The sequence below is a fragment of the Spinacia oleracea genome, chromosome 3 (genome assembly GCF_020520425.1).
Source record: "Spinacia oleracea cultivar Varoflay chromosome 3, BTI_SOV_V1, whole genome shotgun sequence".
NCBI classification, from domain to species: domain Eukaryota; kingdom Viridiplantae; phylum Streptophyta; class Magnoliopsida; order Caryophyllales; family Amaranthaceae; genus Spinacia; species Spinacia oleracea.
This window is the reverse complement of record NC_079489.1, coordinates 100,484,443-100,508,310: the sequence shown is the minus strand read 5'-3', so window position 1 is coordinate 100,508,310 and position 23,868 is coordinate 100,484,443. Positions and strand designations below refer to the sequence as shown.

The 23,868-nt window shown below is 36.1% G+C and overlaps 1 protein-coding gene across 16 annotated transcripts; it reads right to left on the bottom strand.

Moving 5' to 3' along the window:
- Positions 1-2,654: 2,654 nt before the first annotated feature.
- On the bottom strand, positions 2,655-23,395 carry LOC110793490 (uncharacterized). Of its 16 annotated transcripts, none has more exons than XR_008930794.1 (17): positions 22,888-23,395; positions 21,067-22,460; positions 20,788-20,963; positions 19,887-20,080; positions 18,567-18,635; positions 17,952-18,060; positions 17,222-17,378; positions 16,841-17,132; positions 16,641-16,755; positions 16,353-16,516; positions 16,126-16,200; positions 15,603-16,030; positions 15,128-15,190; positions 14,744-14,798; positions 14,618-14,646; positions 9,430-9,536; positions 2,655-2,781 (listed from the first exon to the last, which is right to left on the bottom strand). XR_008930794.1 is itself a non-coding variant. In XM_021998369.2 (12 exons), exons 1-12 carry the CDS (start codon positions 23,218-23,220, stop codon positions 15,842-15,844), a joined length of 3,267 nt encoding a protein of 1,088 aa, XP_021854061.1. In that variant the 5' UTR covers positions 23,221-23,395; the 3' UTR covers positions 15,553-15,841. The 16 variants fall into 16 exon arrangements, 2 of the variants coding, with proteins under 2 accessions (XP_021854061.1, XP_021854062.1); XR_008930793.1 differs by having other exon boundaries at positions 9,430-9,524; XR_008930790.1 differs by having other exon boundaries at positions 14,744-15,190.
- Between the last annotated feature and the right edge of the window lie 473 nt (positions 23,396-23,868).

Genomic DNA, 23,868 nt, shown 5'->3' with positions numbered 1-23,868 from the left:
ACATTAACTTGAAACGCATAGAAAGACTTCAAAAGGAAGGAATTCTAGAACCATTTGACTTAGAGGATTATGGTAAGTGTGAATCATGTTTACTTGGAAAAATGACAAAGCAACCTTTCTTTAAAGTTGGAGAAAGAGCAAATGAAATATTGGGTTTAATCCGTATAGATGTATGTGGACCAATAAGTACAAATGCTAGAGGTGGTTTCAGCTACTTTATCACTTTCACTGATAACTTATGCTTCATTAGGTAGACATAACCATATCTACTGAAGTCATAAGTGAAAGTGATAAAGTAGCTGAAACCACCTCTAGCATTTGAACTCATTGGTCCACATACATCTGTATGGATTAAACCCAATAGATCGGTTGCTCTTTCTGCAACTTTAGAGAAAGGTTGCTTTGTCATTTTGCCAAGCATGATTCGCATTTACCATAATCCTCTAAGTCAAATGGTTCTAGAATTCCTTCCCTTTGGAAGTTTTTCTATGCGTTTCATGTTAATATGGCCTAATCGACAATGCCACAGATATGTGAGATCTGAATCATTCTTTTTAGCCTTTTTGGTATTTATGTTATAAACTTGTTTGTCCTGATCTAATATATAAAGTCCTTGAGTAATTTAGCAGATCCATAAAACATCTCTTTAAAATAAAACGAGCAACTATTGTCTTTTATTAAAAAGCTAAATCCCTTGGCATCTAAGCAAGAAACAGAAATGATTTTTTTTGTAAGACTTGGATCATTGAAACACGCTTCCAGTTCCAAAAATAGCCCAGAGGACAACGACAAATAATAAGTTCCTACAGCTACTGCAACAATCCTTGCTCCATTTCCCACCCATAGGTCGACTTCACCCTTGTGTAACCTTCTACTTCTTCTTTGTTCCCGTGAATTGGAACATAAGTGTGAGCCACAACCTGTATCTATTACCCAAGAAGTTGAATTTGCAAGTATACAGTCGATAACGAAAATACCAAAAGATGGAACGACAGTTCCGTTCTTTTGATATTCCTTATATTTGGAGCATTCTCTTTTGTAATGGTCGATTCCATCATATTAAAGACAGTTTGATGTGGACTTGTCCTGCTTTGTCTTCTTTTTGGGAACTAACTTAGCATTGCCCTTGGACTTTCCACCTTTCTTAAAAGGTCTCCATTTAGCCTTGAGTAAATCTTTGGCTTCAAAGTCGAGTACTATTTCAGCATTTTTGACTAGCCGAATAAACTCACCGATTGTTTCTTCTCTTGGTTCACTCATGTAGAATTGCCTGAAGCATCTAAATTCTTCATGAAGTGAATTTAGTAAGATGGAGACAACCATCCTTTCGCTTATTGGCGTACCTAGAAGACTCAAGTGATCAAACAATGATAATGTGTAGTTCACATGATTCCGAAGTGGTTTACCAACTCTTTGTTTAGAGCGAAGGACTTGAGCATGTGTTTCCTGGAGTTCTTGCCTGAAACATCTGTTATGAAGATCAACCTTTATCCCCTTCATTGATTCAATCAACTCATGGACATTTAGGTCTCTTTCTTCGGTGCTTCCACGACAGATATCCCTTAGATGCCCGAGAAGCATATATGGTTCGTAAGCTACAAACCTTCTATGCCAATCGTCAGGGATGTTGCTCAGCATAAGACTCATGACCTTGTTGATTATCCGCTTCTCATGCGGTGTATCTTTCAGGAGTCATGTCTCTTGCATAATAGCTTGGCATGGGGTAGAACAGTGCATACTCAATGCCATTGAGTTTCACTACTTCAACCAGCTTATCTTGCCATTCAAGAAAATTTGTTAGGTTCAACTTGATCATAAGTTCAAAACCCTTGATGATGTTTTGATTGTTGTTTGCCATAGTTAAAACTACAATTGAAAAGAATAAACAAATAAATAATCATTCATATTTTCTCTTAATAAACTTAAATTCTAGCATACATGCATAATTCAAAATTTATTAAGCATTTTATTCGAGTTTTTGTGTTCCGTCAGGTGTGAATAAAATAAATCCAAGATCCTTAAATCATTGAAGAATTAAGCACATTATGTATTTTGACTCAATTCTAAAATATTTTAGGTAAGCAAATCATTTTCTAATAGTCTAGAAACTACTCTTGGTTGGTAGGTACGTCTAAGAACTTATTAGGTAAACCTATCCCATTTGTCACGACATAAAAGGACTCCTTACTTATATCGTTGAATTTTACCAAAACTAACATGTACTCACAATTATTTGTGTACCTTGCCCCTTTAGAATCAATAAGTAACACCTCTCTATGGCGGAAAACTATTACTAGATTGATGTAAAGGTTATCCAAGTAAGAGTTATTTTGGAATGGCACATTTTAACTCATTTTTTAAAGTTTGGAACTTAGGGCTCTTACTATGTTGGTTAGATTTTAAGTGAACCAAAATCCTTAATCATGCAACATAATCAAGCCACAATCTCATGCATTATTAAGACACATTTAAAGCAATAAATAACTTAAAACATGCATAAGATTTAAATGTGACCTAGTATGGTCCGACTTCATCTTGAAGCTTCAACTTCAAACTCCGTCTTTAAAATGCATTGGAAACTCCGTCTTGAATTTCACCATGGGAGGCGTCATTTTCTTCAAATAGGATATGCTATAATTAAAACTAATTACAGCTATTTCATGGTACGCAGACCATATTTATATAAAACTTTGGTGCATAAGACCAATTTTACATTCAAATTAATAGTATGCATACCATATTTACTATCCTATTTGGGTCATACTAATCACTTTCCACAACCTGCAAAAAAGTACATTTACAATATGTCATTCATCCATTCATTTATCAATGAATGGCCCACATAGCAAGTTAGTAGAAAAATCATGCATCACATAAACATTTTCAGCAATTAATCAATGGTTCCAACAATCTACAAATTATTCAACCTTATTTGTTCTAATCGAGTTATTTTAACCTTAAAGGAATAAAGACCTAATCAAGAGTTTAATGACTAAAAGCTCCCACTAAAACCAAGAATTTACATGCTTTACAAATTTTAAACATAAAATTGTATTTCCTAGTCCAACCGGAAACTTACAAATTTAATTAAAATTTAAAGCTCACATAAAATAATTTTAAATCTCTTTATTTTATTTTCAGTTGATTAACATTAATTAATTATAATTTTACCAAGGTTTTAATTTTATTAAAATAATTATAAAATAATTTATACTCCGTAATAATTAAATTAATCAAAATTAAATTCCGGGAAAAATTAAAATTACGAAATGTAATTAAAAGTGACATTCAACTGAAAATTAAACGAACGACCCAACGTGCCTAGGCAAGGTCGTAGACCGAAGCCCCACTTCGCCCAAGCAAGCGACACAACAACGCCCATGAGCCCCATGGGCTGCGTGCACAAGTGCAGCGACCATGACTTGCTTGTTGCTGGTCGAGAGAGCACAACCATCGCAGGGGCTGGCGCGAGCAGTACTCGCTTGCGCTTGATTTGCCAGCCATGCCTCTTCGCCCTTCGCCTCATCGCTCACTGCACGCGTGCACAGGGCTGGCCGAGGCCTTGCGTGCACGTTCGTACTTGCTCGTCGTCGCACGCCCGTACTATTGCAACACCCCTTAAGGGTAACACTTAGCTTTCATTACTTCGTGCGTGCAAGATTGTGAACGATTCATAAAATCAAAAAAAATTATATTTAAATTTAACGACAAATTAATAATCCATATTAATTTCACTAAATTTAGGCGAAAATCGAAAATTTATTATTCAAATTAATTTCCGATTACATATTTTCTTAGGGATTAAAATCTAGGTCATAAAATTTTAAAATATTTCAATTTTAACAAATTTTATGGTGGTTTTTATCATAGGATGCTAATTAAATTATCAATTAATTATGAAAATCAAAACAAATTCTAAATTATTTGAAATTCAACAAATTAATTATAATTACAAATTAGATTGTATAATTAACAAAATTAGACCTTAAAATTATTAAACATACACAGTAGATCAATCATAGATTCAAGATTTACATACAAGATTCGCAAATATTTAATTTAACATCATAAAATTACAAATTTTGCTTTCGAAAAACTAAAACCTCCGAAAAGTCATAGTTAGGCTTCGAATTTGGGAATTCTGGGTTCGGCATCAAATCTTTGATTTTTGTCAAAATTTTAAAATGTCGTTTACATGCGAAATTCACTATAAAAACATAAGATTTCGATCATTATTGACAAAACTGCCGAAATATCCTACGAACATATAATCAAATAATCGCACGAATTGCAATCAATTACATCCACGAAATTAATCACCCTTTAATTCATTGCAAATTTATAAAATTTAATTCATGTTAACTATAATTGATTATGGAATTAATTAGAGACTCGTGATACCACTGTTAGGTTATGAATAATACAATAATATAATTCATGCGTAAAAACCATAAAGCCAGACTCCAAATTAATTGTCACATAGTCAATTAGCATAATTTAGGTTACATACTATGTGATGCGTGCCTTCCCTAGCTGCTCCCGAACCGAACAAGAACACTAGAGCCCCAAACGTTGCCCCTCCGTAGAAAGTCCACAGCACGTTCGGATCCGCATTAGGTTCAACCAACTAGGATTTTACTTAAGGTTTTATGTATTTAGGCTAGGCTACTTTATGTTCTCCCTTGAACACAAAGTAAGTAAAGAATATGATTTTCAATTTTGTGATGTGTATAATTATGAGGGCCTAGCCTCATATTTATAGGGTAGGAAATAAGGAGTTTGAGTCTTACTAGGAAAAGAATTACCGGCCCTACTAAGATTAAAATTCTTATCCAATTAGAATTGTAATATTAATTAAACTCTTAATCAAACCAATTCTAGTAGGACTAGGATTACATAACCCCAACATTACTTGGCAACTAAGTAATCGGACTTTTCTTGGAGCCCAAGACGAAGCAACCAACGCAGCCACGATGGGCCACGCTGGTGCGCATGCCTTCCTAGGCCCAGCCACAGCCGTAGCTGGCCAGAGGCCTAGCGCTCTGCATCCTTACCTTGGCAAGCTTGCATGCTTGGCGGGCTGCATCGCTGCCGCTGCCATGCTTGCTTGGCGGGCTGCTATGATGTTGCTGCCTTGCTTGCTTGGCGGCCCACTGTGCTTCCAGACCCATCGGTTGGGCGCTAGCGCTGGACTTCGTGCTCAGCGCTATGCGGTCGGCCTTTGCTTGTCGAGCGATGGGCCGGCTCGCTTGTCGGCTTGTCGCTCGTCGAGCTTCCGATTCGTTTTCCGATTCCGGAATCCATTTCCGTTTCGAACAAATATTTACGTTTCCGTTAATATTTCTGATTTGGGAAATAATTTCCTTTTCCGACGATATTTCCGATTCTGGTAATATTTTCCGGCAATATTTTCGAATCCGGAAATATTTCCGATAATATTTTCCGATACGATTCATGTCTTCGTTTCGGGCAACATCTATGACTTAGATAATATTTATATTTCCGTCATTAACCATATTTCTGTTTCCGACAATATCTTCATTTTCGGAATATTCTTTACTTTGTCTTTTGACGATTTCAGCTCCCACTGGAACCGAGATCCGTCGTTTCCGAATGATCATAAATGGAGTACTTAATGAATAACATATTCACTTAAATACTTGATTCGTTCATGTACTATTTGTGTGACCCTACGTGTTCAGTCAAGAGTAAGTTGTGGATTAATATTATTAATATCACTTGAACTAAAGCGGCCTCTAGCTAGGCATTCAGTTCACTTGATCTCACTGCATTATTAACTTGTTAATTAATACTGAACCACATTTATTAGACTTAGCATTAAATGCATACTTGTACCAAGGGCATTATTTCCTTTAAGAAGCTCAAATAACATAAGTCCAGACCATGGCGAGAACTCAAAACGATAAACACTAACTAATTTTTTTTTGGAATAATTTTTCAAATGTGGAGGGCAAAATTACAGAAATTATTTTACATCACTAATAAAATAAAAATAGATTTACATTTCTTTGCGTTTTAGGTTCATGCCATGGTAGAGAGTTCTTCGTCTTAAGCTTCCACCATAGTAGAAGCTTAAACAATAGAAGTTTACTAATTTATTTTTCGGAATAATTATTCCAATTCAACACTTAATTACCAAAAATATTTCGTATTTAGTATTACTAATTAAATAAAAAAATATAATTACATTTTTTTAGCATAGAGACTTCTACATTTTAAGCTTCCACCATGGTGTAGACTTTTTCGTTTTAAGTTTCCACCATGGTAGAAGCTCAAACAACAGAAGTCTCCACCATGGTGCGAACTCAAAACGTAAAAGTCTAACTAATATTTTCCAGAATAATAATTTCAAATTCCCAATAAATAAAATCGAATTGATATGCAGGCTTCTTCATTTTAATTTTCCTCCATATTAGAAAATTCTGCAGTTTGAGCTCCTACCATGGTACGAGCTTAAAAGGAAGAAGCCTTTGTAAGTTTTGTCGGACAAAAAGAAAAATTACCTCTTGGGATGACGTAGATGTTCCCCCGGATGACTCGTACATGTAAGAATTTCGATGCACTATTCGCCGGAGATTTGCGTTGCCGAAAAAAGTGCTCGCTGAAATTTTTGGTCGCCGGAATTTTGGACGGAGGTCCGGCTGAAGTGGTGGCTGCCAAAATGTTGGAAGGTTGAAGATGGGTTATAAAGCTAGAGGTAAGAGACTAAGTGAAAGTAAGGGGAAAGGTAAAAATACAACAACAAAGCCTTAGTCCATAAATATTTTGGGGTCGACTAACATGAATCGTCGTAGGAGATCGTCATTGTCACCAATCAAACCAGAAAGGAGCAGAAAGTTAAAAAAATAAACAAAGAAGAGGGAGAAAGTAGAATTAATGAAAGATATATATATATATTATAAGGGATAATAAAAATAAGTAAAGTTTAAAATAAATAAATAAGTAAAATAAGTGCATTTCAAAATAAAACATTAATAATAATTAAATAACATAAATAAATAATTAAAAGTAAAATTAAGAAGAGTCAAAAATGGAAGTTGTATAAGTCAAATGAAGTCATCAATGTATATTCTCTCCCTCCATTATGTCCTATCCAACGCCATATTTTCCTGAATCTCAAGAAAACTCATATAGCGCTCAATCACCTTCCTCCAAATTTCCTTAGGTCTTCCCCTACCCCTTGTAATTCTATCACTTTGCCACCCGTCTAGCCTCCTAACCGGGGCATTACTTGTTCTTCTGCTTACATGCCCAAACCATCTTAAACGATTTTCCATCATTTTCAACTCAATCGGTGCAACTCCTATTTTCTTCCTAATAATCGCATTCCTCAAACGATCATTTCTTGTATGCACACACATCCAACGTAACATGTGCATCTCCGCCACATTCATCTTATGCACATGACAATGTTTCACTGCCCAACATTCAGTGTCGTATAACAACGCCGATGGAATGTCGTGCGGTGAGATTTTCCCTTCAATCTTTGGGGCATGCCTGGATCACATAGGAACCCTGTGGCACTCTTCCACTTCAACCAACCTGCTTTGATTTTATGAGCCACGTCGCCATCTAATTATCCATCCTTCTGGAAAATAGATCCTATATAACGAAATATTTCAGATCCTTTGTATAATTTTTCCATCTAAGGTAATCGGCCATGTGGAATCCACTAAACTTACACTCCATATATTCCGTCTTGTTTTTACTTAGCCTAAAACCCTGAGATTCCAAAGTTTTTCTCCATAACTCCAACTTACTTTCCACCCCTTCTTTTGTTTCATCAATCAACACAATATCATCTCCAAACATCATGCACCAAGGTATACCATTTGAGTTGACCTCATCAATTCGTCCATGACTATAGCAAAAAGAAACGGGCTAAGTGCAAGACCTTGATGCACTCCAATCGTAATGGAGAATTCTTCGATCTTACCAACACTAGTTCTCACACTCGTGCTAACTCCCTCATACATGTCCTTGATGATATCAATATACTTGCTCGGAATTCATTCCCTACTTAATGCCCACCAAAGAATATCCATGGGTACTTTATCATGCGCCTTCTCTAGATCAATGAAAACCATATGTAAATCCTTCTTCTTATACCGATAATTATCCATTAGTTGCCTTATAAGATGAATGGCCTCAATAGTCGATCTCCCATGCATAAATCCAAACTGGTTCTCCGCAATCTTCACATTTTCGAAATCTCTGAAATACTCACCCGCCATATTAAATGTCATAACTACCCCTCTCTATATGTAACCCTTCATATGTTTACCTTTCTGAAATCTCCGAAAGGTAAAAATATAAAGGGATAAATATAGAAAGGGATAGTTATGATATTATATGGCGGGTGAGTATTTATGAGGCGAATTTAGTAAGCCCCACCATAAAAGGTATCCGCCTCGCCATCCTCTTCTTATATTGGAATTGGAGTACGAAAGTATTTAAGCTCTTGTGCCCCTCTTCCCTTCTTTTTTTGACACATGGTCAAAGGTTTCTTCCCTCTCAACATACTTTTGCATGATGCATGATTAAATATTGAATTAAAATGTTCTCTTCAATATTTATATTTATAACGTTTATAAAAAATGGATGCCATTTTAACCAAAATAGTTTTTAAAACCATAAATATTAAATTAGATTTATTAAAAAAAAACATATACAAGCATATTTTCCCATTAGCCTGCACGCAAGCACAACCCTTTTAATAAGCGGTATGGACATGAAGTCAAGTCCACGAAAAATGACTCGTTTTTTCATTATAGTTTTATTGGACAAAAAAGTAAGCTTAGGCTCAGCCCTAACCCATTCCCGTCCAAGTACGCAAATGATCACTTCTAGTTACAACGACCAGACGACCAGAAATGACTTTGTCATCATTTTTTGTCTTTATTTTTTCCCGTTTTCAAGCTATCTGAATTTTAAGCTTACTCGATCGAGCCTGAAAGTGAATATTATTGATCATCCCAAAAATGATTATTTGTATAATAGACAAACACTAAATAAGAATTATTCTTACGTGTACCTAATCCACAATAATATAATTGTAGACCCAGAGCCAACGGTTTAGGCTCTATTCTCCTCACCTTATTTTCACTTATTTCAGGTCTAATAAGATAAGATAAGATAAGATAAAATAAGATAAGTTCAGAATCAATAAGATAAGATAAAATAAGATAGATAAGTTCATGACCAATAAGATAAGATAAAATAGATAAGATAAGGTCAATATTACATAAGGTAATACTATAAGTTTTAATAAGATAAGATAAAAGTCAATAAGATAAGATAAGATAAGGGTGGATCAGATTAGATAAGATCAGATAAGGGTCAATAAGATAAGATAAGTTCATGGCTAATAAGATAAGATAAGTGAAATTCAGGTGAAGAGAACACTACCTTACTCTCGGAGCTCACTGTTGCCGATCTTCAAGACAGCGCACCCCTTTTACGTACGATTTTACTTACATAGTAACCCTTTTTTTTTAGGGAACCTACATAATAACCTTTATTGTTTACGCAGTGACTATAATAAGTTAAACACCATTTTCGTAGATATTCATTTTTTGAATCAAAGTAACCCTATATTTTTAAAAGAGAATTATAACTTAAAATCACACTATTCAAGCACAACTTGCACTAACAACACCAATTTGATACTTTTTCTAATAATTCTAATGAACCGTCAAAATAAATTAAAATCAAGTTGTTAACTTTGTTTTTAGACATGGTCCACAATAAATTTGGTGTAGACCAAATCCATTAAGAAATACTCCCTCCGTCCCCTAATACTCGCACCGCTTTCCTTTTCGGGTCGTCCCTTAATACTTGCACCGCTTCTATAAATGGAAATTTATACCAATATTATATTATTTCTCACACTTACTACTAACCCCACCTACACCCTATTCCTTACAAAAATATCATTTAAAAATTCACACCTCCACTCACCACTCTCCACCTCTTACACATTTTCCACTAACTATATTAAAAAAATACCCCACTATCAACTAACACCCATTAAATTAATAAGTCAATTCAAATGTCTTAAACTCCGCACCGGTCAAACCGGTGCGAGTATTAAGGGACGGAGGGAGTAATCCTAAAATAAAGAATCTACGAATTCTGATGTTGCACGAATACTACACTAATGATATACATATACTACGTAGAAAATATATAAATGTGGCTTCATGATTTTGGAATTTTATGTGGAAAAATGAATTTCCGATGGGGCCTTGTGGTTATGAAATATAATTAACATGCCCTAATTTATCATGCCCTAATTTATCTTTTCAACGACTAACCCACCGTTGATTTTTAATACATATGATTATGTGGGATATAAAATGAATTTTCAATGTGGCCTTGCTGCTCTATTTAAAAAGTGGATCATGGTGCAACTCAAAAACACGAATACATAATTAAAGAACATTACCTTAAATAACAAACAACAGAATATATTTATTATTTATACTTTAAATAAAAAGTACAATAATAAATTATTATTTTATAACAAAAAAGTGAAATAACAAATGTTTTTTTATCGCAAGGTCATGTTCTTTTTCTTATACACATATATCTTTTAATACATCATACTTATTGTGCATAATTGTCCATAGTCCACGAATTAAGCTTTGTGGGTATGAAAATATATTTAACATGCCCTACTTTATCATTTCAACGATTAACCCACCATTGATTTTTAATACCATATGTTTGCTCAGTTCGAGAGTGTTTTTTCTTTCACCCCAACCCTTTTTTATTTTAAGCATCACTTTTTGACTAACACATATTTCTTGGAAGTTTGAAACTTTTAGTTGAATGAATTCACACACAAGTGGGATATTAGATTAATTAAGATAGTGGATCGTTTATTATAATCGTGTGACCATGATAGATAGAAAAAAAATTAATATAAGTGTGAGTATGGATCACAAGAAGAGAGATATGTAACTCCCCCGTTTCTTTTAGACGACACAATGTTTAAATCACGTAATAAAGTCAAAGTAGCTTGTAAGAATAGTGTCAATCAAATCATGCCAACTAATAATAAGAAATGCTAGATAATTTATATATATATATAAACTTAAAAGAAAAAGTACAGACACTTTAAAAAATGACTTTTTTATATAGAATACTCTCCGTATTCAAATGTTGATCGCACAAATATTAAGGAAACATAGATAATAATGATGCAAGTTAGATAGTTGACAATAAAGAAATTAAATAAATAAATAAATAAAATGAAAAGTGCGATGTAAAAGTGACCAAAAATGAAATTTATCATTTAAACTTAAATGGACTCATAGGAAATAAAAAAATTATAAACAGTTGAGGATTAGATGTAAAAGTGACCAAAAATAAAATTGTAACTTCTGAGAATTAACTCACCTTAAGTAGAAACTTTGTTCTGGGATAAAACAATAACCTCTACATTACCTACTTACCTTAGCAAACACTTGACATTTGAGAAAATTGTTTCCCACAATAAAACGAACAAAAGAAATGAAAAAAATATTTGGACAACAAAATAAAGGAAATGGAAGGGAAAGAGGAGAAGGGAGAGGGGAAAGTGAGCTTCATGTTCTCCAAAATCACTCATACTTTGGAGGGATGGTGTTCATTAAATATGGAAGGAAAACGGATCCCTCCATCTCCCTCCTTTTCCTTCGCCCAACCTATTATCAAAACAAGGTAGTTTCCTCCCTTTCCTTTCCCTTCCCTGCATTTTTCTTTTCCGTACATTAGCTTTAATTTTACAAAGCACACCTTGTGCTAAACTGTAGAACTTAGGCAAGGAGATCCACAAGCACAGCCTGCCCCGACCACTATTGGGGTTTATGAGCATATCCGACTCCAATGTTATAAATGAAAAGCCAAATTTCCTTAATTTTAAAGTTAACTAGGCTTTATAAATAATTTCAAGGAAAATCCCTAATTTAATTGCATCCAGGTTTTTGCCAATCTGAAGCCCTAATTCAAAAACACTATTCCGAACCATAAATTTTGATTTAATGCAATTGATGGTCGATAAGCTACTGGATAACACATAAAAAGCTCCGAGACTGTCTAACACGAGACTGTTGTTACTCCCACAGTTCTCGTGTAGTCGCTACCATCTTCATCGTCAAAAGTAGCAAGATGTCTCAGTTTAATACCGATTCCAATCTCCAGAGTACTTGCCTTCCATATTCTCATTGATATTTCACACTTTTCATACCTCTTTGATTCAGGCATTCTCTAACAGGGAGGGCACTGTGTAGAATTTTCCGCAGAAAGATACTCCACTTCAGCCATATATCTTCATTTTCCACCACTTGCTCCAAAATTTGCTTGAACAGTGATCAGAGTGGTTTTGGCTTTGTCACCTCCTTGATATATAGGTTATCCAATATATAACATGACAAGAAATAGCTGGATCTAGTGCTCATCTCCTATGAGAACCACATGATACACATTTATTAAAACTACAAACATAATATTTTATTTTATTACCCACTTAATACATGCCCCTAATCGAAGCAAGCCCTTGAGATTGTTAGTTGCTGAAGAAGGGGAAGGGAGGAAGAACGAATAGACCTCATAAGACAGGAAGCTGTGAAAATTATGTCCCTGCACCATTAAAAGCTCATGAATCCTGAACCAGGCCTTTTCTTTTTTTCACATCGGTCAACTATTTATAGGCACATGATTGCCAGCCTTAGTTACAATGATCCAGTCTGGATTTATTGCAAATCCCAAATAAAACTAAGTTCCTAAAATTCCACCAGGGTTTCGGACAGCAAGAATTTGAACATGAAAACAGAAGTCCCAAGTCTGTGCTCATAGCTATATGCACAGCTATGATTCTCTCTTCACTCAATCTCTTTCTCTGTAGTGAGAAACCGAGGATCATTCATTCTTTCCTCTCACTCTTATTTGGTGGAGGTATAACAGCGCTCTAGGCTCTCCTCTGCACCTAAGGTATGCTTCTTAAAACTAAGGCCACGATCATCCACTAACCTACAGGCTACAGTTATTTACATCTAAAACAAATAGAACGAGGTCTCTATTAATGCAATATATTCATATACAAAAAATCAATAGCTGAAAGTCTGAAACTGAAAGATAGTAAAGCTCAAAGTTGAATTCACCTCAAAGAAAATATACCTATTACTGATTTTAATTGCCTTACTACCACTAAATACTGTTATAGTAAAAAGCTACGTTACTCAGACTCGGGGACCCATGCGGGCCAAGTGTTCGACTCGGCTATTTTGTGAAAAAAAATCAGCGCTTCGGTCGAAAATGAAGTGTCCGTACTAGACCTGTAAAAAATCGACCCGACCCGAAAACCGACTCGTAAATACTGAGTGTTGAACAAGATTTTGTGACCCGTAACCCGATTTTATCCGAACCCAAGCAACCCGAAAAGTATTGGGTCAAAACCCAACCGAACCCGTTTTGGACCCGACCGATTGAAAATCAGTGTATTTATAGTAATAAATGAAATTATGAGAAAATTTAAGCATAATAAACACGGTGTTTTTACTATTGTTGTGTGTAATATGATTTTAATTTGAATATACGCCATTTTAAGGTTGAATTTGACTAAATATAGACTTGGGTAGGAAAATTTGTTAATTTGTATCCAAATTTTGTATATTTATCACCTAAATTAATGAAAATATAATGCGCGTTTTAAAATCTCTCAACCCATTGGGTCGACCCGAACCCGAAAGTTCAGGGTTTTGAACAAGCATTTGTAAACTCAAACCCGAAAGTGACCCACCCAATTCAACCCGAAAATAATTTTTTACAACCCGACCCGTTTGACAGGTCTAGTCGTACCCATGGCCGAGTGTCTAGGATCCGTCCTTGAGGTGAAATGAAGAGTAAAGTAACATAGGTAAAAACGTCAATAAACAAAAAATGGTGATTCTGACCAAAGGTAACATAATGACTCTATAGCGGTCATTACTCATTTATGAAAGGAATACGCCGGCAGGGTAAGAATAAATATTATTTTTTCTCCCTTTGATTTCAAAACATTCATTTTTTCTTTTGTATTTTCTTCTAAATTTTACCCTTCAACGGAGGAAATATTGCACAGTTAGATGGAATTCAAAGAAATACAAAAAAGCTACCCAATCTCTCTGTCTAAGGCCAGTCTTGCTAGAACAATGTTAACCTCCTACAGAACAATCAAAAGCTAGCCTCAAGTGTCACAGGCCAAACAATAATTTGAGTAGTCATGCTAAATATTTCAATGCAAGTGTTCATGTCAACGAAGATGCTAAAAAAAGGAGCACTTTCATCCACTAGCATACGGGAAGCTGCATATATAGCTTACATCTGCTATTTATTTCCGGGAATAATAACAGAAGATATCAACGGCTACAAAGTATTCTTAATCATCAATTAAGTTCAGTACTACCATTGTGCGATCTCATAGACGTAGTTAACGTACTAACATGTGGTAGATCAGCAAAGGATAAGAGCACGGAAGTTTTGACATATAACCAAGAGACTTGCGGCATACAAGCTAACAAGAACTCATAAAACAAGAAGATAGATAGGGGTTGCATATAAAGAGGAAACTTACATGGAGCTCCAGTAGCTTGGGAAATTCTCCTAAGAAAAAAAAAACGAGTTTAATACGTTAAGAGCTTACTTATAGTAATTCTCAACATAATCTACTGAAAATAAACATACAAACTCCAGAACTCACTGATATAATTTTCATGAGAAGCAGCACCAGACATACCCAAGCTCCAGAGCCAAAGCTTCCACAACAACCGAGCATAGAGCAGATGTAACACATTCATTAGAACAATTAAGACATGAGGAATAAAAAGAATAAGAAAACAAAATAATAGGAGAAGACATAGAAAAAACCAAAAAAATGGTATTGTTACATAATGAGTAATTGCGCTCAACTATATAAAAAAAATCAGATAAGCTATTTTTGGGAGGTTAGGCATACAAAGCCATCAAAAAATAATTGTCCAGCAATGGAAACTTTAATTGACAGTTTTATTTACAAGGGTAATTCACGAATAGGTCATATGTCAAACTAATAAGGGTTTATAACCCCAGTAAACAACAAAGATACCTTCTCCAGGGTGCCTTCGAGGCATATAGAGACTGGAGGTTGCCCCAAAGAACTGGAAGTTTCCTGAATGAAAAGCAATATTAGAATCTCCAGGCAAAAAGAAACAATAGTATTGGAATAAAAGTACTAGATAAGATATGTATATAATAAGAACAATAAGTAAGAAGTTAAGATAATAATATGAGGAACACCGATGTAATAAAGCATCGGATACTTTCATTGAAGAAACCAATGAAGAAAGCAGACAGTACATTGGCTTAAGAAGGATAACTATCATAAGCAATTAAGCTCCACATTTGAGCAACATTTATCCAGTGTGAATACGAAAAACAGACCAAGGTAAAGTACAAGAAGATATACTCATCTCACAAGGAAAATGTAAACGGAGAAATGTGATAAACCTGATGTACTTTTGCACAAGAAGCTATCAAAAATGATTACAATAAATAGAAACGCCTTTGGCGAGTTGTCTTACAATAGAAACAGAACACAATCCATTGAGAATTGCCAGTAAGTGATCCCCAACAGATATCAGCCTTCTGAGTCCAACTTGAATGACGCCAGAAGCAATCTCCCTCAATATCAGGCCCACAGTAGTGCAGAAAAGATAGACAGATAAATTCCCAATGATTAGAGTCTGATATAAACTAAGACTGGAATGTACAAAAATCTAGTGCTACAGCATTTCTGGACTCAGAAAATCAGCATCTGAATTCACTTGCCCGTAATAAATGGGTGATTTAAAGCTTGTGAGACAGTTAGTCTTTTATCTGGATCTAGGACAAACATTTTATCCAGCAGATCCTTGAAGTTGGCTAACATTTTTGAATCTTCGCCTGGAGAACCTTTAATGATGTTACCAACATCTTTTGGCTTAATATTAACAATCAGCTTCCTAATAGTCTGCACAAATCACATTCAAAACTTGAGTTAATAAAACAAGTCCTGCAGCTTTGTTCATTTGTAATACTCTATAATCATTGATCTTATTATCCTACCTTCTTAGTGACAGGATCTTCTTCTGTGGCAAGAAAATTTAAATCCTGGTCAAAATGCTGTTCAAGGAAAGCTCCCTGCAAAAAGCAGACAACATCAAGACAGAATCATATTATTATTAAAAGATAAATAAATAACATTCTCAAAAGCCAGCGTCCTCCTAAATGTAACTTATCATGGGAACTTTATCAATGCTTAATTTCATTAATAAGGCATCCATAGTGCGTACCTTGCGAAGCATCTTCTTTGGGAAAGGACCCTTCAATTCCATGTGAAGACGAAGCATCTCATTGTTTGAGGGACCTGGAAAAAGAACTTTTCCAGTATATAACTCGTATAAACAACAGCCAACTGACCAAATGTCCATGGGATGATCATAGGGCAAGCCAAGAACTGCACAGAAAAAATATACAGCACTTAACATAAACAGGGAAAGCAATATCAAGTAATCAAGTATCATATCAGTTTTCAATTTTTCATAACAATGACTTGTAAAAACTGAAATTTGATAACTTACTTATCTCAGGTGCGCGATAAAAACGGCTCACAAGGTACGGCGTGATTTCATTTTTACCAGCCAGCATTGCATTTCCAAAATCACAAAGCTTCAGCACATTTTTAGTATCATTTACCTAAGTAACTCCGAAGATAAACAGATTAGAATAAACTGACATTTGTTTAGAAAAAATGGGACAATAATCAAATTCAAAAAATTACCAGCATGTTATCCGGTTTTATGTCACAATGTAGAACTTTGCAGTTTCTGAGATGCTTCAACGCAATAAATAGTTGCTTGGCATAGGTTCTCACAGCAGTAAGCTTAAGGCCAATATTACGACCAAACTTCTTTAGAACCTCACGCAGATTCATATGAAGGGATTCAAATACTATACAAAGATGATTTCGATAATGGAAATTTGTAAGATAGCGAACACAGTGACGCCGATCATCTTTATCTGCATCAACAAGCCTCCTCAAAATCCCCAACTCTTCGGTCCCTGCTTTAAACCTACATAAGAAATGAAGAGCACCAATGAGTTAGTTGAGTCACAAAAACGATGCTACAATCGCCAGAGTTATGCAGCTAAAGTTACTAACATAGTTTCATTGTTTCGTATAATTTTGATAGCCACTTCCTCTGGATCTCCAATTCCAGCTTTAAGATCCTTTGCCCGAACAACAGTTGAGAATACACCTTTACCATGTGCTGCTGTGATTTCATAGCGACCATCAAGTACTTCCCCAAACCGAAAACCTTAAGGAATAAATAGAAAACAAATCAAGAAGAGCAGAAAATTAACAGAAAAAAAGTTTTAAGTTAGCATGCCCTAGACAGGGGAGAAGCACAAAAAGAAACTAACTGCTATAAAAACTCTTGATTGTTAAGAAGAGGCTAGCAGGCTACATCTCCCACAAAGACAGTAGATAACAAGTGACAACTACAAGACAGCAGTTCCCTGTTCAAAAGGGTCCATAGTCAACAGAAAACGCAATCAGAAGCCTCATTTGAAAACATCAGAAATATTCTACTCTAAAAAGTCTACAAACATTAGAACATGACAAACTCGGTGTTCTTTTCCGAAAACTCTCAACACAAGAGATCTTCATCGTACACAACTTCCCAACACATAACCTAACTCCTAAAATCATCAACCAAATTCGACTTGAAAGCGAAGGCAGAATAAATGCTCACAACTGAAACTCTCTGGTAAGTAGAGAACTAGAAACTGCATATCTTAACATTTTACTATCAATTCCAGATGCCAAAATAAACAATGAATAAGATAAAATACCCGCATATAACAGGAATCAGCTAACATTTAAAAACCTGAACACAACTGTCCCTCTGGATCATCAGACTTACTATAATATCCCTCTGGATCATCCCAATTATCATGAAGACCACTCTGTTCAAAAGGCAGGCCATCTCCCTTACCCTGTCAAGTCAATGAAAAAACATGAGTCGTCAATTCAAAAAGCACATAAAAATTCCAGAAAGTACCAACATGTTCAGTAACACAAAATAACAAATAAATCATTCGCTCCCAACCGTGACAACTTCACCACAAAACACAGTTTCACAAAAATCTCAGCGAGAGCAGTAAGGGATTTTGCATGTATCATTTGTAATTATGTTTTAACAAAAAAGCAGGCATATAAAATGAATAGTCAAGAAAATAATACTGTTGAGAGGGTAGCTATGACAGGAAGAAAATAACACCGTTGTAAGTGTCCCTGTCACAGCTTCCACAAATAACACAGTTGCTGATCAAATTTGTTTCGCTCCACTAAACCACCTTCAAGGTCCATAGGAATGAAATAAATGTTGCCAACATTACAAACAATAAAATTTATCCACCAAAACAAACTCTACAAAATATAGAAAGTCACAATTCAGATGAAATTTTAAAGGGGAAAAGGAAAATTAAACAAGCACACATACCATCTTACGAATTCCGGCAGGAGAATCTCCGAATATATCATCACAGAACATATCATTTGACCTTTCACTCTGCACAAAATAAAATAAAAAAATAAATCAAGCATAAGCTAGATAGATGAATTAGGACGATAATTCGTCATTAGCACGGATACGATCAACAACATGCTTGATATAACTTCCATTTCCACAAGATGCATACCAATCCGCACATCGAAGCATAAAGGCATTGCTAATCTCGAACAATATATGTCTAGGTCACATTTGTACTTCAAGCGCGCAATACATATCTCACAAAGAATTCAGCAATTTAAGGTATACTATACCAGATTATCAGCATATCACCAACACGCCTTCTCTAGGATCTATTAAACTTCATTAATTTTTCCTTTGACAATATGTTGAAATAGATTTTATTACGTACTCTTAAGAGAATAGACCCCAAAATGATTGAAGTATCTTGAGTGAGTTGAGTCTAGAGTCTAGACCTTAGTTTTTAAAAGCGCTTAAAGCGCGGGGCGACTAGGGGCGCGGCTGGGAGCGCGCCAGAGAGGAAGAGCGTAGCGATATACAGGGTGCACTGTCTTTTAATATTAGGACGGATATGATGCTTAGGATGATATATGTTCTAGAAGCTTAGGAGCGTACCTAATAATCTTGAACAACCGAGTTTATTTTATTTTCCTTTTCTAGTTTTTTTACTTATTTGTTTTAGGTTGGTTTGTGACTTTGTGAGCCTGTAACTTACTCTAAGTCTGTGGTTAGTACTTTAGCCTCTTAGAGGTATTCCGGTTTGGTCTCTAGTAATGAATTATGTTTCCCTTTGTTAATTTATACATTTATAATATAATTATCATGTTGTTTTAAGTAAAAAATATGTTGTAGAAATGATTTTATAGGTCTTTGGCACTTAAGGTGCGCTTCGCCTACGAAAAGCCCGCGCTTTGCGCTTAGGCTCCAGGGCCCTTGTGCGCTTCGCGCTTTTTAAAACTAAGGTCTAGACTCTCGGACAAACTTAGACATCTACAAGATTATTCATTTTTTCTTCTCCAAGATCACTGGAAGGATAACTTCTTACCTATTTTTGGTAACTTAAAAACATTTTGTCTAACTAACACATGGTCTGACAAAATAAAATCCTTCAGACCCTCCTTATAATCCCCTGCAGCAGTCCTTTGTTATGTAATTACGACAATAGACGTGGATCAATTGAATTTGAGCAAGCAAAAGATGAGAGAAAACAACACGCTACAAATGCAAGGGCAACATTACGTGAAGTGTTGAGGAAATAAGACCAACTACCAAAAAGAACAAGAACAATACCTTAGGAGAGCCCTCCCCAAGAACAACAGTACTCCTTTCTGCAGCAGTTAAATCATTTCCCGCAGCAGATATCCCCGGTGTCCCAACTACAAAAGCATCTTTACCATCACGCTTGACATCACTATTTTCTTGTTGACCAGCACTTGCAGGAGCCAACTTTTGAGAAGGCTGTTCTGCCAGCTCCTCATTTGATACTGCACATAATGTAAGGCGAAGATTAAGGCCCTCCACGCAAAATAAAATTGACCAGGGAAGTAATTGCAGAAAATGAAAGCAAATTATTAGCAAAACAAGGAAAATGTATACGGGCTTGAAATGCTAGACAAAAAATACACCTTAAGAACAAAGACAAACTATTCAAACAAATACTACTAGCATTGGAAACAAGTACTGGTGATTTCAAATTTAATACTAGAGAAGCTATCACCAATTTACTTGATTGCAGGTACGAAAAACACAACATGATACAGTTTCCAGTCTTATATCACACCAGAAAAACTAGGTGCGCAGCTAATCACTATGATTAGACAACTAGGCAACTATGTTGCCTCCATATAAAATAATGCTAGTGCAAGTGTGCAACCCAAGTGGCTTTAGACAGTTCGCAATAAAAAGAATTACTTCATCTCATTCCTCTTCCGGTTTCGGTAAGCTCTATCCTAAAGATGGTACTTCAAGCCAAGGGTGAAAAAAGGGAGCTGCTATGAGAAAAGCAACTCAAATCTTTCAGCATGTTAATCAATACTTAGATTGCACAACAAACTGTACCAGCTACCTAGCAGGTGGCAACGCTGCTTGAGATACTAAAGATCATTTGAACACACTAAAGCATCCCATAAACAACAAGAAACACTAGTTACTACAAAATTCCACAAATCAAAATCAAGAAAACAGAACACACCTTTGAGGACTTGATGCACAGCCTGCTGCTGCTGCAACGATTTAGCTTTATATTTTTGAAGAATAGCTTCTCTTCGCCTTCTACTCTCCTCCTTTATTTTTTCTATATCATCCTCTTCATGCTCTGCAGTCTTCAACTCCAGCATATCCTGATACTCCTTTTTGTCATCATCATCCCTGACAGGCAAACTAATGAATCAGTATTCAATACAATGCAAAAATATATAAATGCTGAAACTCAAACATGAAAGATAGAAGCTCTTGAACGAGAAAGATATACCCGTTTATTCCATCATTGTTATACTTCAGAGAATCATCCTTAGAGGACTGAGCTATATCTGAGTCATGTTTCAACTTTCTGTCCTGGAAACATTCTGCTTCATCATAACCACAGCGCCTATCCCGAGTACCATAAACATCATCACGATCATCATATTTATGGTACCTTCTACTCCTATCACTCTCATCATCCCTAGCCTTGTCTCTATGTCTATCTCTGTGACTATATTTGTCTCTTCCCCTATCATTCTCCAACTTTCGAGACCTGTCCCATTCTCTATCTTTGTACATGGATATGCTATCATCTCTCCTCCGTTCCTTTTCTAGGTTCCTGTCTCGGCTCCTTTCACGATCTTTCTCCCTTCTTCTTTCCCTTTCATAATCCCTATCCCTACTCCCTCTTTCCCTTTCATAATCCCTATCCCTACTCCCTCTTTCCCTTTCATAATCCCTATCCCTACTCCCACCACGATCTCTATTCCAGTCAACATCAGTCTTTGTCTCTCTTGGAATCTCCCTGGCCCTAACAGAATCCTTCTCCAGTTTATGGTCCCTGCTCCGGATCCTATCTCGTTCATTTACCCAATCCCTATTGCGATCCCTTTCACTCCTCTCTCTAGTTCGCTCTCTATCCAACTGTTCCTTATCCTGGTACATCTTCTCCTCTGTCTCTATGTCTCTAGAATCACCATCCTCATGCTTTCCGTCACGCAAAGTAGACCTGTTATAGATGGAACTTCTCTCACCTCCTTTATCCTTGGCTTTCTCTCCACCATTAGCTCTGTAATATGTACCTGCACGACTATCCTTTTCTTCATCCACCTCATAACCAACGCTGCCATTGTCACAAAGCCTTTCATCCCTTTCATGACGATGCTTAGTTTTTGAATACCTCTCGTGCACAATGCTCTGTGAATTCTCTCTTTCCCTAGTTCGGTCAGGAGACACGGACCTGCTCTTGTCACTAATCTCTAAATGGTACCGTCCATGAGAGGGAGAACGGTATGTTGATTCGCGACGGACCTCCCTGACCTTATGAGAATAGGAATTTCTTCTACCTCCAAGGTCATCTTCATCCAACTCCATTGATTCCAGGATCTGTTGTTTACTGCCGGACCTATGCTTGTCTCTTTCCTTGCTGCGTTCTTTTAAAGGAGACATGTGTCTTGTACCTGACTTAGATTCTCCCTTACTCGACCTACTAACATGATCACCATTAGCCACCCTCTCCAACACTGGAAATTCGTCGTGATGAGAGCAGATACCATCTTCCTCACTCTCACTGCCACTATGATCACTTCTGGGTGACTTCAAATACTTAGTAGAATTCCTGCTCTTATCATTTCTCGTCACAATATGATTGCTTCCAGGACTTTCTACAGCAGCATCAACATTCTGAGGCACAAGGAACCGGAAAAAGCTAAGCAAGACTCAAAAAGGAAAATCAAGCATTAAAATAAATACTCAAAATGAAAAATGCGACATCCTACAGAAACTGTGCAATAATAACATGTAACTAGGTCTTACAACTTAATTCCGCACTGACAAGTGACAACCATTGGCTTCTGGATTCATGATTCACCCTATTAGAAGGCAGGCGGTCTTTTTACGTAGTCGCCTCTAGGATGCCCCATTAATCAAATCCAATGTATATACTAAATGAAATCTATATCACAAATTCTAAATTGGGTCAGCTCATAAAAACAATCCAAGTCCTGAATTCAATTTATTTTTCACATTAAACTCTAATTATTAGCATAATCAAGGAGTAACTTCAATTTATTAAGCAGGAAAAATTAAAAGAGGGAAAATCAGAACACACCATGAAAGAATCATCTCCAGCCTTAAATTCACCTGATTCGACATCCGAACCAACCTTCTTTTCAGCTTCGGCAACAACACCACCTTCATCGTCAACTATCTCACCTTCCTCCATATCATAATCGACAAGATGAGGCGGCTTGGTCACCTCCTCCGCTACTTCCTCGACGTTTTCTGCCTTGATTTCATCTTTTTTGTGCTTGGAGCTGCGGCGGTGGTGATGACGATGGCGGCGATGGTGGCGGTGCTTGTGGCGCTTGGATTTTTCCGGTGAATCATCATCGGTGAGAGAGCGGCTGTGCTTGCGGTGAGAATCTTGGGAATCGGTCGCCATGGCCGGGTAGAAAATCTAGGGTTCCGATTAAGTTAGGGGGCGGAAATGATTTCGCAAGTCGATCGAAGGGGGGAAAGGTATTGATTGGATTGTTCGCGAGATAAACGATTGTTATGACTTTTGAGAAATATAGATGCGGCCTTTGGGAATATTTTAATTTCTTTTTTAATCAATGGGAATAAAAAAATGGAAACCTTTGGCAGTTTTTTTTTGAGGGGATGGAAACCTTGGTAGTTGCCTAATTGGTGGTAATCCCAAATTTATTTATTTTGATAGATAGATTATTTTGTTCTTCCTTTAAAAATTTATTATTGTTGTTCGTAAATTTTCCATGGTAATAGATGTAAAACTTTTAAGGAAACAGTTAAAATGTTAAATTAACACTTAAATTTTGTGACAAAATGTCTTGCACGCATTCGGTGCACAATAAACTAGTTGCTCGTGCAATACACGTGTTTGTAAATAAAATATTGTTTTTTTTTTGTGTTACTTCCCGATTCACCCTTAGGACTAATCCAGATTCAGAGCGAGTTTTTGGTGGATATGTTCCAGTCCCCTCCCAATTATTGTTGCGGGGGATCGAACACGGGTCATCCCTACCAAGTTCAGCTTCAATCACCACTGAACCAACATGCAATTGGTATTAAA

Coding starts and splice junctions, on each gene's coding strand:
- LOC110793490 (XM_021998369.2), bottom strand. CDS start 23,220: ATGGCGACCGATTCCCAAGATTCTCACCGCAAGCACAGCCGCTCTCTC. Junction 16,517..16,640: donor TTATCGCGCACCTGAGATAA/GTAAGTTATCAA, acceptor TTTTCTGTGCAG/TTCTTGGCTTGCCCTATGAT. Junction 16,031..16,125: donor AAGATCCTGTCACTAAGAAG/GTAGGATAATAA, acceptor TGATTTGTGCAG/ACTATTAGGAAGCTGATTGT.